This window comes from Gopherus flavomarginatus, chromosome 2 (genome assembly GCF_025201925.1).
Source record: "Gopherus flavomarginatus isolate rGopFla2 chromosome 2, rGopFla2.mat.asm, whole genome shotgun sequence".
NCBI classification, from domain to species: domain Eukaryota; kingdom Metazoa; phylum Chordata; order Testudines; family Testudinidae; genus Gopherus; species Gopherus flavomarginatus.
The window spans coordinates 14,748,043-14,764,742 of record NC_066618.1 but is presented as its reverse complement, the minus strand read 5'-3'; the positions used below and the strand labels follow the sequence as shown (position 1 = coordinate 14,764,742).

At 41.0% G+C, this 16,700-nt stretch overlaps 1 protein-coding gene across 1 annotated transcript in view; it reads right to left on the bottom strand.

The window, feature by feature from the left end:
• LOC127045481 (sodium channel protein type 5 subunit alpha-like) overlaps positions 1-14,290 on the bottom strand; it is a 117,750-nt gene extending 103,460 nt beyond the window's left edge. Inside the window, exons 1-6 of the mRNA XM_050941524.1 lie at positions 14,036-14,290; positions 11,858-11,976; positions 9,816-9,932; positions 7,621-7,749; positions 3,726-3,817; positions 2,596-2,817 (exon numbers count right to left, since the gene is read on the bottom strand). Coding sequence (XP_050797481.1) covers positions 2,596-2,817; positions 3,726-3,817; positions 7,621-7,749; positions 9,816-9,932; positions 11,858-11,976; positions 14,036-14,278 — 922 coding nt within the window. The 5' untranslated portion in view covers positions 14,279-14,290. The remainder of the gene's footprint in view (positions 1-2,595; positions 2,818-3,725; positions 3,818-7,620; positions 7,750-9,815; positions 9,933-11,857; positions 11,977-14,035) is intronic.
• Between the last annotated feature and the right edge of the window lie 2,410 nt (positions 14,291-16,700).

Here is a 16,700-nt window from a genome sequence, read left to right as displayed (position 1 = left end):
CAATTACCTCTCATGTCTTACATACAATATACTTGTTAATACATTGCCAAATGACATTTGACTTTTTTGGAACAGTATCACACTGTTGGCTTAGATTCAGTTGTGATCTACTGTAACCCCCAGCTACTTTTCTGCAGTACTGCTGCTTAGCCAGTTATTTTCAATTTTGTACTTCCTAAGTTCATTTTTTTCTTCCTAAGTATCATACTTTTCACTTAACTTTATCGACTTTCATCTTACTGATTTTATACCAATTCTCCAATTTACTATGATCATTTTGAAGTCTAATTCTGTCATCTGAAGTGCTAGCAACTCCTCTGCGGGGTTGCTAGTACTTTGTAAGCATTTTATAAGCATACTCTCCACTTCAGTATCCAAGTTTTTAATGAAAATATTTAATAGTACTGGACCTAGAACAGACGTTGGCTGCTTTGCACTGCTCTAGCCCCCCAAATTGTGCTACTCTGATGCTACAAAATTACAATTTATTTTAAGATAACATAAAATGATCAATTTAACATACAGTAGGAGGGAAGCAGTGGAGGGAGGACAAGGAGCTGAAAAAGTACAACAGCTGCTCAGGAAGTCTCTAACTCCCACTCCCCAGAAAGAAAATTGAACTGCCATGGGATCTAGTGCATGGTTTCAGGCAGTTCCACCCCTATCCACAGCAGTGTGTAGAGTGTCAGCAATCCAACTCAGCACTGTCTACCAAAGGCCAGCCAAGACCCCCAGAACTCCAGACTAAAGAGCCAGGAGATGACCTTGCCCCATCCAGAGTTGAAGACACTCTAAGAGGATCCTTTTTCATGTGTTTATGCTGGCCAATATTCACAGCACTGCAGCACTTGTCTCTGGACTCAACCTTAGCATGCCATCTGGCTGGGAAGATGCCATGGAGGGAGCTGTGGTTTGAGAAGAGTAGTGAGTGCTGAGAGGTGGGAAATTTGTTGATGTGTTAGTACTTATAAGTTAACCCTAAGGGCTTTCCTTTCCCAGATGCCATTTTCCTGCTCTGAATAAAGACCTCCTTTGTTATATTATAATTTCTGGGCGTGTCATTTCTTTGCTCTGCTTTGTGTAGATGTGCTTTATTCTGCCATTATGTAGTGGATTTTATACTCCTTGCCCATTAGCAGCATTAATCATTTTTCGAAAAGACAGTACCCCTTGTGCTCTGGGCACAGTGATGAGTCACCTTGGGTGGAGGCACCAGACAACACAATAAAGATCCCAGGACCAGCCCATGCAAGGAGAAGAGAGAAGTCACTCTAAGTAGTAAGTGTCCCCAGAGAGGCTTGAGCCGCACCTCAGGGGAAGGGCAACATTACGAATCACAAATGTGTATCCTACAATGAAATATAAATTAAGTCCAACACAGCAAAGTTAATGTTTGTAAAGGAACATTTAAAAATTAAAAGAAAAAAATGAGGGCTAGGTCAGTGGTTTTATTTTTATGTTATTCCTCTTGTGTATTTTGAAATTCCTCTTTGTAGACAAAGCTTTTACATATCCATTGCATGGAAAAGATCTCTCTCCTGTGTGAATTCATTAGTATTTTTAGAGATTGTCTTCTGAGTGAGGCTCTTCCTATATTCCTGCTTGTAAATGACTCGGTTCCTGTGTGGATTTTTCCAGTGGGTTTTGAGAATTCCCTTACCATTAAAGTTTTCCCTCTATCAGCCCATATAAATAATTTCTCTCCTGACTGGATTTTGAGAGATTTCATCTCAGTAAATCTTTCACATTCAGTGCATGCAAAAGGCATCCCTCCTGGCTGGATTCTTTTGTGTATTTTAACCTCTCCTTTACAAGTATAGTTTTTTTCCAAACACAGTGCTTATTGATAGTTCCTCCTGTGTCTAAATTTCCTGGTGTATTCGGAGATTTCACTCAGTGGTGAAACTTTCCCAAGATTCAGCATATGCAAATGTTTTTTCTCATGTGGTTTCTCTCATGTATTTTGAGATATTTTTTCCTCATAAAGCTCTTTCTTCCTTGATGCACCTCCACTTTTTCTGTCCTCTGAAGATGCTTTGTTGTGTTTTCAGATATCTGTTCTACTCATCCATATTTTCAGCACTAATTGTAGTCAAGAAACACATATGGAATAAAGAGATATATAACTTATTTATAAGGAAAAACATACATTTTAGCTGAATATTTAGTTCAGCTAAAACTGTTCACAGTCCACATCAACACACATAAATCTGCAGACTTCTTAAATGTATAGCAAACTGTATGTCTATAACTGCTTAGTACACTGTGCAAGACCGAACTTCTGTAAACTACTTCAAAGAATGAGCTAATATGCATTTCGGTTACTATGGTATCATACTGGGAAACACAGATGACTATTATTGGAAACTTTATAAACACTGTTTCCAATAATGGGTTGATGGGGGGAAAAAAGAAAGGAATTGTAGCATCAATAGCAGAAATCATTCCTGGACCTTTGCAAACCACTCTGGCATTTTAAAGACTAACACTGTCCTGTGGTAGCAGTTCATCTGTATTTTCAATATAATTTGAAGTGCAGGAGTCAAAATATATATAAAATCTACCATCGTAAAAGGAAACAAGAGGACAACATACCTGTATCATTAATAAACTCATCAAGGGAGCCCCATTTTTTGTCATCCAAATAAAGAGTTCCATTGGTGAAGTTAAAATTCCTGACACACTTATGTCTCAAATTGCCTTTAAAGAGCTGGAGGCCTATGAGGGCAAAGACACTCAAGCAGAAAATGGTCAGGATCATCACATCAGCGAGCTTCTTAACAGAGTGGATAAGTGCACTTACGATGACCTTCAGTCCTAGAGAGATAAAATTCAGCAGTTTAAGGACTAAAAAACTGGAACACATGTATCATTCTTTTTGAGAGTCAAAACAGCATACAGCAGCCACAAGTTCATAGTGTGAAACACTTGGCCAGTGTTTCATGTATCTTTTCAATACAAACATAGTCCAGTCCACATGAAACATAAGTAATCAAAGTAAGAAAAGAAGTTTTTCCTCTAGTCTAAGCAATTGTTCCTAGCACTTTTGCAGAGAGTATGCAGTGTATGGAAGGGGAAAGGCTCCTTTTGTCCTTCCTGCATGAATTGTACTCTCAGCAATTCAAGGACCAGGGAGAATCTGACTTTCATAATCTAGAAAAGGGAATGAATATCCTGCTAATTAAATTTGCAATGATGCTACTTTGGGAGGACTTGTCAATACTAAATACATACAGCAAAATAATACAAGGGGATCAGAAAGAGACCCATCAATCATATCCAATTTGATTACAGTTGTTAACCTGCGAATGCCTAATTGATTTGCCTGATTAAGGAATGAGTAAAAACTGAATAGGATTTGACCCAATAATAATAAATATTAATTATAAACAGAAGTCTGCTGAGTTATTAAGAACATTGCACAGTCAAACAATGATAAACAAGAACAATTAGAACAGCCTTCTGTGTAACAGATATTATAAAAATCAAGCAAAATGCTTTAAGACATGATCAAAATAAATAAAATGGCAGATTGTTTCCAGTGCTTAAATTATTCTGACTGGGCCAACAATCCTGAGACACCACCCTGATCTACAAATTCAGTTGTTTCTGTAACACAAAGTCACTCATAAAAAAAGACAAAAGACCTGCAAAACCAATGAAATGGTTGGAGGAGAGAATCACTTATAGTTGGCAGAAAATATTCAAAAATCTGGGCTTCTTACCTGGGAGTATTGAAATAGTTTTTAAAGCTCTCAGAACCCTGAATGTACGAAGGGCCAAAACATTGCCTAGATCACTAAACTCCCTTGCATATCTGTAAAATAAAGACATGACACAATATGCTATTGAATTGAATGAACTGTGGAAATACTTTATAAAAACTTTTCTTAATTGCTAACCCTTCTGAGCATATAATATCTTGAGCATTAACAAACCAAACGTCAAGGTCTCATCCTGAGTATTATGTATCAAGGATTCATTTCCTGATTATTTCAAATAGCACATACTTATAAATTAGTGCTTGGTTATGAATGCTACCAACATCCTACAATATCATGAACTTCCAAATTTAGCCAAAAACAGCAACACAGAACTTATTAAAAATATATTGGCCAGAAAAAGGAGAAAATAATTAATTTTGATCAAATTCCCAAGTAATACTTCAAAGTTTGCCTTCTCTCTAGGCCACAATAAATTCATCAAGTCCTCCTACATCATAGTTCATCCCTGGAAAAAAATCCATCTGTTCTCCTCACTATAGGAAAATGAATCAATTCCACCCTGTAACAGTCTCCTCTATTCCCATAGTAGACTATTCCCTTTCTTAGAAGGAAGGTAATATGGATGGTGAGCGATCAGCTGTTGTGCCCTGCACAGGATGAGCCATGTTTGTTTTTCTTCCACAGAACAAAAGCGACTTTGTCTGTACAAAGTGCAAGCTGGTCTCCATATTGGAAGAGAAGGTTCAAGGTCTGGAGAAACAAGTATCAATCCTGTGTTGCATAAGAGAAAATGAAGGTTTCTTGGACAGACGTCAAGATATGCTTCTATGGGCACAACATTCTGAAGAATCGGAGCAGGCTGTGCTGAGGGGAGAGAGGGACGGTGAAGAAATTTGGCAGCATGTGACCTCCAGAAGAAGAAAGAGGAGCGTCCATGTACCAGCAATGCAGATACAGGTGAGCAACCGTTTTCATGTTCTCTGCACAAGTACTAATGCGGAGAGTGGACAAGATGATGCATCTGACGGAAGAGAACAGAAGGAAACTCCACCAATTGGAAAGCATGAGAATCACTGACCTTGGGATGGGGGTTCCACGACCACCATTCCCAAGAAAAGGAGGTCGGTGGTGGTGGTCAGGGACTCTCTCCTCAGGGGGACTGAGTCATTTATCTGCCGTCCCGACTGGGAAAACTAAGAAGTGTGCTGCTTGCCAGGAGCTAGGATTCACGATGTAATAGAGAGACTGCCGAGACTCATCAAGCTCTCAGATTGCTACCCCTTCCTGCTTCTCCACGTGGGAACCCATACTGCCAAGAATGACCTTGAGCAGATCACTGCAGACTACGTTGCTCTGGGAAGAACGATAAAGGAGTCTGAGGTGCAAGTGGTGTTCTCGTCCATCCTCCCTGTGGAAGGAAAAGGCCTGGGTAGAAACTGTTGAATTGTGGAAGTCAATGAATGGCTATGCAGGTGGTGTCAGAAAGAAGGCTTTGGATTCTTTGACCACGGGATGGTGTTCCAAGAAGAAGGAGTGCTAGGCAGAGATGGGCTCCACTTAACGAAGAGAGGGAAGAGCAATCTTTGTAAGCAGGCTGGCTAACCTAGTGAGGAGGGCTTTAAACTAGGTTCACAGGGGGAAGGAGACCAAAGCCCTGAGGTAAGGGGGAAGTGGGATGCTGGGAGGAAGCACGAGCAGGAGAGCGCAAGAGGGGAGGACTTCTGCCTCATACTGAGAAAGCAGGATAATCAGCAAGTTATCTTCAGTGCCTATACACAAATTCAAGAAGCCTGGGAAACAAGCAGGGAGAACTGGAAGTCCTGGCACAGTCAAGGAACTATGATGTGACTGGAATAACAGAGACCTGGTGGGATAAATCACTTAACTGGAGTGCTGTCACGGATAGATATAAACTGTTCAGGAAGGACAGACAGGGCAGAAAAGATGAGGGAGTTGCATTGTATGTAAGAGAGCAGTATGGCTGCTCAGAGCTCCAGTATGAAACTTCAGAAAAAACCTGAGAGTGTCCGGATTAAGTTTAGAAGTGTGAGCAACTAGGGTGATGTTGTAGTGGGAGTCTGCTCTAGACCACCAGACCAGGGGAATGAGGTGGATGAGGCTTTCTTCCGGCAACCAGCAGAAGTTACTAGATCACAGGCCCTGGTTCTCATGGGTGACTTCACTCACCTCAATTTCTGCTGGGAGAGCAATACAGCAGTTGGAGACTTTAGAATGAGTCATGTCTTCACAGACAGAGACTGCTAGAATAGTATAAAGAGGAAGCTCTTTAGCGAAGCTCTGTGACTGTAACAGGTTGGAGGAACCAACAGGAGGTGAAATAGACTGCTGTAGGGACAAGCCCTGAAGGGCAGCTTAGACAGTAAGAGCCCAAAGAGAACTATCAGAGTCACGGGAGAAGGGAGACAGTGGGGAGCTAGTCAATCAGCAAGGTCCAGGAAGAGAGTTGGTACCTATCTCTGGATCAGAGAGGTTTACAGTTTGAGCCCGGAGAGGAAGCAGGAATATAAAGAGTGTGCTGACAAAGACACTCTGAAGATAAAGCAAGTATCTGAGACATTAGCCCTCTGTCAAGAAATAGCAGCACACGAGACTGTACTCCAGAGTGGATGGGAGTGGACCGGGAAAGTATGGAATGCAAGGGGGGCTGATGACAAATTACTGATTAGAGATGGTGAGAAAGATCATCCTCTGATGAGGAGGAAAACTGAAGCCTGGAATTCTTTATTTTAATTTAATGGTGATTAATGAATAAAGTCCTTCCTTGAACAATGGGTTATTGAAGGTGAAGCCTAACTCGGGACTGACTTACATAATCAACAGGGGAAACTGTGGCATGACCCAAGGCCTTGGTTGGCGACACTTCCCTTAGAATGGTTGTCAATAGTGTCCTAGGAATTAGTAAAAGGGACCTATGAATTTAATGGAACTATAAAGTCCTGTGGCTGTCTCCGTGTGTGGTAGGAAGTTCCTCATCTCACCTCTGGTGACTGAGCTGCAGTCAGTGTGTTGTCACTGGGAGTACAGTGAATGAGAAGCTGTCTGTGCAGGCAGCTCAGAGGACCTCTGCAGGGAGAAGCTCTTGTCACTGTTGGGATGGAGTACACTTCATACTATCTACAGTGAAATAACTGGAAACACTATGGATGATAGTATTGTCTGTTTATTGCCTTATTGTGATAAAAGGAAATGAAGATAAGGGACTGAAAGGCCTACTTCCTTTGGAGCTCTCATCACTCAGGCAAGTTTGGAGTAATCAAACCGTGGAGTAACAAGTTCTGCCTCCCCCTTGTTACTTATGCTGTAAAAGAAAGTGACAGAAAAATTTGACATCCCATGTGGGTCTTGAACTCCTGTGGATTGCAGACCTTCTTGGCAAGCTTGTGTGATAGGAGGAGCCTGTAATACTGTGGTTTAATTAATTTTATTTTATTGCTTTCTAATTACAGAAAGTTCAAGATCACACTGTTTTGGTGATGACAATCCCAGATTTAATCCACTGACTACCATGATGTCTGCACATATGTGGCACACAGATACTTCATGACAGTATAGATATTACATCTCACTTCCTGTCAAGTCAGACCCTTTTCCTATTTCACAAAAAGGGGCTGCTGATGGCTATATGATGGCATTGACTATATCATATATGTTGCTATCTTTACCCTCTGTACAATCCCCTTTCCCTCTTTTTGTGGGATTGGCATGCTGTTGATATCCCTTATTACCATACAACAAAGGGAATACAAGACCACTAGATACAGTTATCACTCCTTACAATCTTATGTCTTAAGGGCATTTTCTAGAGAAAATAAACACAAGCAAAAATAATTTAAACTTCATAATAGCCCTTTAAAATATACATGTTCTTACTTACGCCATAGCAATGACACTGAAATCCAACCAATTCCACGGATCTCGGAGGAAAGTGAATTCATTCAGCCAGAATCCTCTTGCCAATATTTTTATCAGTACTTCAAAAGTGTAAATGGCTGTGAACGTGTACCTGGGGAGTAAAGTGTCCAAGAAATGTGAAAACATTAGCAATTAATGGAGGAGGGTATGTGGCACAGGCAGTTTACTCACTCTGAGCTGTCTCTTTGCCCAAGAACCTGACCCAGTGCCCTCAAATGAAGTTAACGGAAAGGCTCCCATTGATTTCAGTGGGCACTGGATCAGGACTTAACTCCTACAGGCAACTTGAAATATTAGCTGCCAGAAGTTTCCATGTGGCTATCAACATCTGTGTCTGTGGTATACTTGCTTACGTGTGACCATTTTTTGTTTGCTAAAATTTTAAAGTGACTCAGGTTGGGCATCCTGAATTTGAGCCACCCCAAATCACTGTCCACTTTTAATTTTTTTGACAATAATCCATATCTTCACTGGTTCAAGAATGCAAAGTGGCTGCTCAGTGCATTTTATGTTGTTCATTTTGTGCATTTGGTAGCGCTTTCTTTAAAGAATGCTGGAAAAAAGCTCACAGAAATACAAATTTACAGGACTTCAATTTTAAAGGCAGCATTTTCTTTAAAATGGAAACTAGCAGTAAAAGCTCTGCTGGCTTTTCTGAGTGCACTTATCATTTCAGCAAGATTGAGATCTCAGAGAATTTTAAAGGCATCTGGTATTCAGAAAATATGTTCAGGAATTATTTGACAGCAATGTAGCCCTTTTTTCTGAGGGTGTGTGGGGGGGGAAAGGTATTTGAATTACCATAGCATATATTACTTTGTCTAAATTTTGACCCTCTTGCAGATAAACATATTGATGTACACTAGTTTTCAAAGCGGGATATATATTAAAATCAAACAGTTTTATTCAGATATTACAGTTAGCAAAGTGGATGACCTGGTAGACTGAAGTTATTAATTTAGATGCTGATCCTGCACCCACAGGGAGATGAACTGATGTTAATGGGATTCATTCAGGCACAGGGATCCAACCCGATAGAGCCAGGGCTTCCCAAAGAGGGGTAAAGAGGCTAGTTTGACACAAACTGACTGGTGCTTCAAACTTGAGTGAGTGGCATTGTGATCCTGCATGCCAGGTTGCAATGCCCAGAGGGAGAGGAGACACTACTGCAGGGTGAGTGCAGGGCAGGCTCATTCTCCAACCCTTCCCCACCCCCCCATTTCCCACAGCCTCACCTCAGTGGTATTTGTTTGGAAGGATGGGGGCAGGGGCTCTGTTTCAGATTTTATCCTTGGCCCCTGAAAACATGAGTTCCTGCATACAGCTCATTGGAGTACTCAGTATTGTCAACACGGCATGTTTGAAAATCATGAGTCAGGCCCCAAAAAGTCAGGTGGTTGGCGTAAAACAAATGTTTAAAGTAACAGGTTGTGGGTTCTTTGCCATGGATGTTGGGGTTATTAGGGTTCACTTTTTCAAACTTTGAAACTGAGAGGGATAGAAGTTTACACTTTTTTTTAAATGAAGCTTGAGATTCTCAGGTTTTCACAACTCAGGAGTTGAAGCTTAAAGAAAAAACACTAAATATTTTGATATTCATGATAAAATTGCAAGATCTGGCCAATGCTGAAGAAAAGGCCCCTTATTAACAAAGTTCCATGGGCAAGAAGCATCTGACAGACCATTTTATTAAAGCAAATAGCGCACAAATCAACATTACAGAAACGAATTCTGTAAGGATTGCAAGATCTTATATTTTCTCGTAGTCAATAATGACATTTATTGGAGACTTGCTTCAGTAAAATAAATAATAAAAATTAAGGGAGGAGTTTAGGATTTAGAACAATTAAATGTCGACAAAAGATAATGAAAAGAACTTAGCACTTTTTTGGCACTAAATGCCTGATTCTGCTTTCATTTACCCCACTGAAAATCCAGAGTGACCCCAAAGACTTACTCTGGATTTATAATGCAGCAAATGAAAGAAGAAGATGGCCCTATATCCACAAAACAGTAATCCTGAAGTTCTAACAGAAGCAAAATTCCTACTGACTCCAACATGATGTTATCTTGTGTGAGGACTAGAAGATTAGGCCAATTAACTAATCAATTAGAACTAGAGAATTAGGAAAAATAAATTCCTACAGAAATACTTACTCAACATACTTGCTCCAGTCACGAAATTTAGGTGACTTAGACTTCCTACGAGTCTCAAATATAGCCATGAAGACACAATTGATTAAAATAGTGCACATAATAAAAATAGTGAACAATGTAAGTAACAGGAGTTAAGGTAAAGAACATTACAGTGTAATCAAAACATTCCACTAATACAAAAAATGTTTAAATCATTGTAGATTTAACATTTGATTTCAAATTTTAGGACATAATTAACAATTCTATTTGTATGTTATTCATATTGATGTCAGACCACAATGACCCCAAGCCACTAAAATTGGGACTCCATTGCGGTATGTAAAACTTAATAAGAGACTGTCTCTACCCCAAAGAACTCAGTCTAAACAAATAAGAACAACAAAGGTTAGGACGCAGGATCTATTTTTATCCTCCTCTTACATATAGGAAGACAAAGGTCCAAATCCACAATGGTATTAAGGCTTAAATGGAAATTAGGAGCCTAAATAGCTTTGCGTCTCTGGGCCTAAGTGACTTGTCCAGGGTGACACAGATAGTTGATAGGTGGGAATTGAACCCAGATGTCAATGTCCCAGTTCAATGCATGAGCCACAAAATGATTATTCCTCACCCAGGAATAGTTTGTTCAACAAGATATGTGGGAGATGTCACTGCTTGGCACTACTCTCCTTCTACCCTTTTTCTTCCTTTTTACAATTTGTTACCACTCATTTGTGGAGTCTTGTCTTAAATTATATTATAAACTCTTGAGGATAGGAACTATGACTTTGTGTTTGTACGACATCTAGCTGGGGCCCTTGGGGAATACTGCCATACAAGTAATGGTAATAACGAATTCCTCATGAAACTTCAAGGCAGGTATTGTATTACACCCTTTTTACAGATCAAGAAACAAAGAGGTTAAGTAACTTGTCCAAGGTAACAAAGAAAAAACCAGGAACAAAATGCAGAGGACTGCTTTTGATAGCACTGACACTGATTTTAACACTAGAGTAACTATGGGCTTGATCCTGATGATGGTGCAAGGGGTTTACACTACCACACATATGAGATCTGCAACAGCGCTGAGCACAACTCAGTGACCCTGCTGGTATGGCTCTCCACTTGCAACTGGTGCAGAGAGTTAGGCACATATAGTTACCACATAGCAGATGTGATCCATGTGCAACCAATTGTGGAGGAGTGTGCAGGGGGCAGATGGGGCATGGAGCCATGCACCTTGCACATATGCACTTCAGGAAGAAGTGGGGTGTGTGTGTGTAAAAAAGATTCCCTCCCTCCCCTGCCTCCGCTATGCCTACTAGCTGAAATTGTAGGAGCCATCCTCACAGACAGGGACCTCAAAAGACCCATCACCTACACCATGGACCTGAATACGGACAGCCCTGCTGGAGAAGGGACATGTCTGAAGTAGGCTGGCCAGCCCATGCGACCCCCAACTCAGCATGCTGGAGAGGTGATCTTCAACAGAATCATCCTCCCTGCACTGTTGCAGAGCCATGTGCACCACCTCTTCACTGAGGCTTGTTTACTGCAGCAAGAATGAGTGTAAGATCACACACAGCTCTGTAAGATACACAGGACTTCCTTGCAGGGCTCTGTGTGACTGGTGGTACTTAGATCTCCACAGTGGCTGGATCAAGTCCTTTCGTCTGATTCACCACTGTGATACTCCACTTTTACTTCAGCATAACTTTGCAGCATAAAACTGGTGAAACACCACAGTGAAACAAGCCCATTGATTTTAATGGCGTTAAACACAGGTATAAGTGAGATCAGAATTAGGCCCTCTATTACCTGGTTTCCATCCTTCCTCCCTGTAGGTGGATCCCTGTACACTTCCTGTTTCATATACTAGTAACAGTCATTTCTAAAATAATTCACAATTATCTGTGCCATTATCTGAAACAGGTGCACTATTGCTTTTAGAAACAGGCTAGATCCAGGATATATTCTAAATATGACACAGTCAGTATTACACCCATATTATTTCATACCCATTAGAAAAAAACTAGAATAGGTGAAACCAACTGAAAGGATATGAATGTACTGAAATTTTAATCGCTGTTCTTCTGATCGGATGAAAAGGGCTAAGTATACACAAGGCACGTGTGGCAGTAAATCGGAAGATTGTTTTCCTTTTGTTCAATACCATAAATGTCTTTAAGAAAAAAAAACAGAGATAATCTTAATTAATGAAACTTCTCCAGAAAGTGAACTGTGGACATTGAGGGTTTGTATTGTTGGCAGAATTGCAAATAATTATGTGTAAAAGTTTGATGGTTGACTTGCTTTTTGTTTGTTTGTTTATATTGAAAGAATCCTTGTAATTCTTGTTTGTTACCTTTTTTGATTCGTTATATATTTGTACCACACATTTTTAAAGTTTCAGTAAAGAATATTGTGTACTCTGGAGAAAACTTTTCATGTCCCTTTTTAAAGGTAAATTTAGGCACTTAATTACTGAATTGGAATTTCGCACTATGAAACTTCTTCCTTTAGCCCTGATCCCACAAAATGTGCATAGAAGTCATTTTACTCATGTCAGCATTCTCATTCAAGTAAATGGGATTATTCAGGTGAGTCAAGTGTATATATGTATAAAATGTGAGAGCATTTGCAGGATCAGGGCCTTTATTTGCTGAACCAGTGACTCAGCATTCACTAATATTGACCAGAGCTGGGCAGGAATTTTTCAACAAAACAATTTTTTCATTGAAAAATGTGGATTTGTCAAACCTGAAACTTTTCCCAGGCAAGTGTCGGTGCCATTTATATTTAATTATTTAAACAAAGAGAATTAGAGCAAGCCATCCTAGTAAAGCCAACAGCCTGGGATGTGAGAAATCTGGGTTCATGTTTTAAAAGCTAAAATATATTCTAGAAATCATTTTGTACTTGGAAGAACTGGTGGTTTTGAAAACAGGCAGTATTTCCTTATTAAAATTTGTAACATAGGGAAACAGACTGTATTAAATGGTATTGGTTATTAGCAGCCTATAGAGAGAGAAGCTGCACATAATGTAGCGGCTTTGATTCAGCCTACATATAGGTCTAGTAGGCTGGAAGATACTTTAGATAAAAACCAATAACTCCATTCTCAGTCATCATGCAGCAACAGATTTTTATGTTGTCTGTCCTATGTTATATTCAGTGTGGGTGACATTCATCCTTGCGAAGAGGGCTAACATATACCTCCTAAGTCCACTTAAGCCTTATTTAGAGGGCTCAAGCAGGATGTAAATCAGGGGTGGGCAAACTACGGCCCGCGGGCCACATCCGGCCCATCAGACCTTTTAATCCAACCCTCAGCTCCAGCTGGGGAGTGGAGTCGGGAGCTTGCCCCGCTCCGCATAGCTCCTGGGAAGCAGCCAGCATTACCCCCCTCTGGCTCCTACATAGTACACAGAGGCATGGCCAGGCAGCTCTGTGCCCTGTCCGCAAGCACCACCCCCACAGTTCCCATTGGCTGGGAATGGCACCTGCGGGCAGAGCAGTGTCCAGAGCCAGCTGGGCGCACCTCTGCATAGGAGCCAGAGGGGAGACATGATTCCGGGAGCTGCTTGAGATAAGCACTGCCCGGAGCCTGCACACCTGAGTGTCCCCTCTTCCCTTGTGCCCCAATCCCCTGCCCCAGCTCTGATCCCCCTCTTGCCCTCTGAACTCATTGGTTCCACCCTGGAACACTCTCCTGTACCCCAAACCCCTCATCCCCACCCCAGAGCCCAGACCCCTAGCCAGAGCCCTCACCCCAATTCTCTGCCCCAGCCCGGAGCCCACTTCCATACCCTGAACTCCTCATTTCTGGCCTCATCCCAGAGCCTGCATCCCCAGCCAGAATCCTCACCCCCTCCTGCCCTGCTACCACCAATTTTGTGAGCATTCATGGCCTGCCATACAATTTCCATACCCCGATGTGGCCCTCAGGCCAAAAAGTTTGCCCACCACTAATGTAAATGGTGCACATGCCTCATGCTGATGAATTTTATTCTCTATGCTTAGTAGAGTTTAAAACTAAGGTTTTATTACATGATCACATAGTGATCAAAGTATAATGTCTTTTTTATTATAACTTGATTGAATACAACTGTCTTAATATAATCATTCAAGGGAAGCACTGCCAAATTTAACTCTCTGACTCCTAAAGCAGAAAAGGCTCCCTATTGACAAATGATTAAGGAGAGATGAAATCAGATCCCTTGGCATAAGCTGTCTCTAACCTTGTGATCATTGTAATAAGGGTCAAGATCCTCCAGTGGTTTCCCAACAAGCTCCTGAGGAGGATTCCCATAGAGAGTAGGCAGCTTTTGGAAAACCTGCAGGTCAAGTTGGGGACGAGGTTTCTCTTTAGGTTGGTGGTCTTTGTATTTCTTGTTGGCAGCAATTCGCTTCTCAATAGCAGCCAAAGATTCAGGCGTGAACTGGCGGAAATGGTTAGAACACGGTAGTGAAAAGTCAGCCATCTTTTCATCCTTTTCCTCCTGCAGTAGATTTTACTCCTAGTAGTGGAAATAACTAAAAAGAAGATTCAAGATAAGTGACTACTGAAAAGGTAAGCTGTCAACGACAAACAACCTCATTTAGCTTTCCAATTGTCTTGTAAGTGTTCCCACTTAGAGAAAAATGGGGCTGGGGAAGAAATTGCACTATATTCCTGATTGGTAAATTACAAGGTTTCATTTTTAGATTACATGTAACTGGTAGGATTTAAGTATATATTATAGATGAAATGGAGTTGTGGGTGACCATCACTTTTTGACAGAATAATTTTCCAGAGATCTAGGGATGGTCAACCACATCTATGAGCACCTCCTAATATATTTTTCTTCCTTTAAACTCTCAACATACCCTAGAGGCCTTGCATCTCAGCCACAGTCCTACCAGCCAAGGAGGAATAAATATTATTTTTCTTGAAATCTGTCAATTACAGTCTCCAGAATCTTTACTGATAAGAAGTGTAATGAGCGCCCTGCTAGGATTAATGGCATAGCCTCCATGGTACATTTAACTCTTACAACCTTGAGAAGTAACAGAAGAGGAAAAGAAAGAAAGTCTTACACATCTAACTTAAAAGTAATGGATACTTCTAAAATGTAAAATACATTATACCTAGAATTATCCAGTGATCTTAAAATGGAACCATAGTAACTAAATTGAACAGCATTATTTACTGTTCATGCTTACTCATTAGTATACCTATACATTTTGTGCAGTGTACTTAACATGCTAAGCACATGCAACATCAATAGCTAAAACACATATTACAAAAGAATTGAGGAAAATACACTGTTCAAGAACATTAAACACTCAAAATTCCACAGAAATAGACACCCTTTCCACTCTGCTCAGACCCACAAAGAAACCCTGGATGAATATTTAGGCTTTGAAAGATGCCCTGAAGAGATGCAGCATAACAGTATACAGGAAACCAATAATTTTCTTCCAAGTGCTATAACTAGGAAGGTTACCAATAATAACAACAACATCTGCTAACAATTAAGAGAGCATTTGAAACAATGCAGCATCTCCAGTATCACTGTCTGGTAACAAGAGCAAGACTAATTATCCAAAAATAACCAAAACCCCCCAAAATGCCCCCTCTCAGATCAAATAACTTCTCTTTTTTACAAAAGTCAAAGTTCCTATGTAAGAAAATCAATTTTAAACATTGCAAATACTGGAAAGCTAGTAGGTTTATTTTCCAGCAGCAATGACCAGATAGGAATATGATGTTACGAACTAAAGAGCACACTCTATTACAATATGTAGTCAACAGACAATAACATTTTCAGTGTTGTTAAACAATGATTAAATTGTTTCATGACATTTTCTAGTTATTACCCACCACCACCAAAAGTCAGACTCTCCAATGAAGGGACAGCCAAGCAGTCCCACATTTATGGTATGGAGAACTGAATCACAGCTTTCTGGGTCTCACTACCTCACACTGAACTTTGTGACAAATGCTTAGGAGCGGCTCTAGCCATTTCGCCACCCCAAGCACGGCGGCAAGCCGCAGGGGGCGCTCTGCTGGTCACCGGTCCTGCAGCTCCGGTGGACCTCCTGCAGACGTGCCTGCGGAGGGTCCGCTGGTTCCGCAGCTCCGATGGACCTCCCACAGGCATGCCTGCGGATGCTCCACCAGAGCCGCAGGACCAGCGGACCCTCCGCAAGTAAGCCTGCGGGAGGTCCACCAGAGCCGCCTGCCGCCCTCCCGGCGACCGGCAGAGCGCCCCCCATGGCATGCCGCCCCAAGCATGCTCTTGGTGTGCTGGGGCCTGGAGCTGCCCCTGCAAATGCTATATGGAAATTTCTCACAAGTACTTATGCTGGAGTTGATTACAACTGGTAGGGTGATATTAATGCTCTGATGCAGGATCATAAAGCTGCCGGACAATGGTGTGAACAACTGCTACTGCCAGATAACCCCCTGTTTTAGCCTTGGTCTACTCTGTACAGAATGTCTCCAAAAACCACACATTTAAATTACATGGTTTTCTTTTATTTACAACAAATCACTTTGTAAATGATTCTATTGTTTGTTTGTTTCTTTAAAGTCATTGTTTCCTTTTCCCATGTAGCCTCTTGATGGTACCTGTGTCTGAGAGACGAAAATGCAGAAGACCCACTCTGTGTCTCCTGTTTTCCTATATTTATTGAACACAGTTCAGTCCTGGTATAAGCAGATCCAACTTCTACTGAAATTAATGGGAACTTGGGTCCACTTATGCCAATGGTGAATTCAGCCCATATTACTATCCTGCATATTTGTCGATTCTACGTTCTTTTCTTGTTTCTTTCTCTCCATTATTTCTACCAAAGAGTAGCAAATCTGCTTTCCTGAAAAGGAGATAACAGGTTCCTTCCTTGAATCTCTATTGCCTG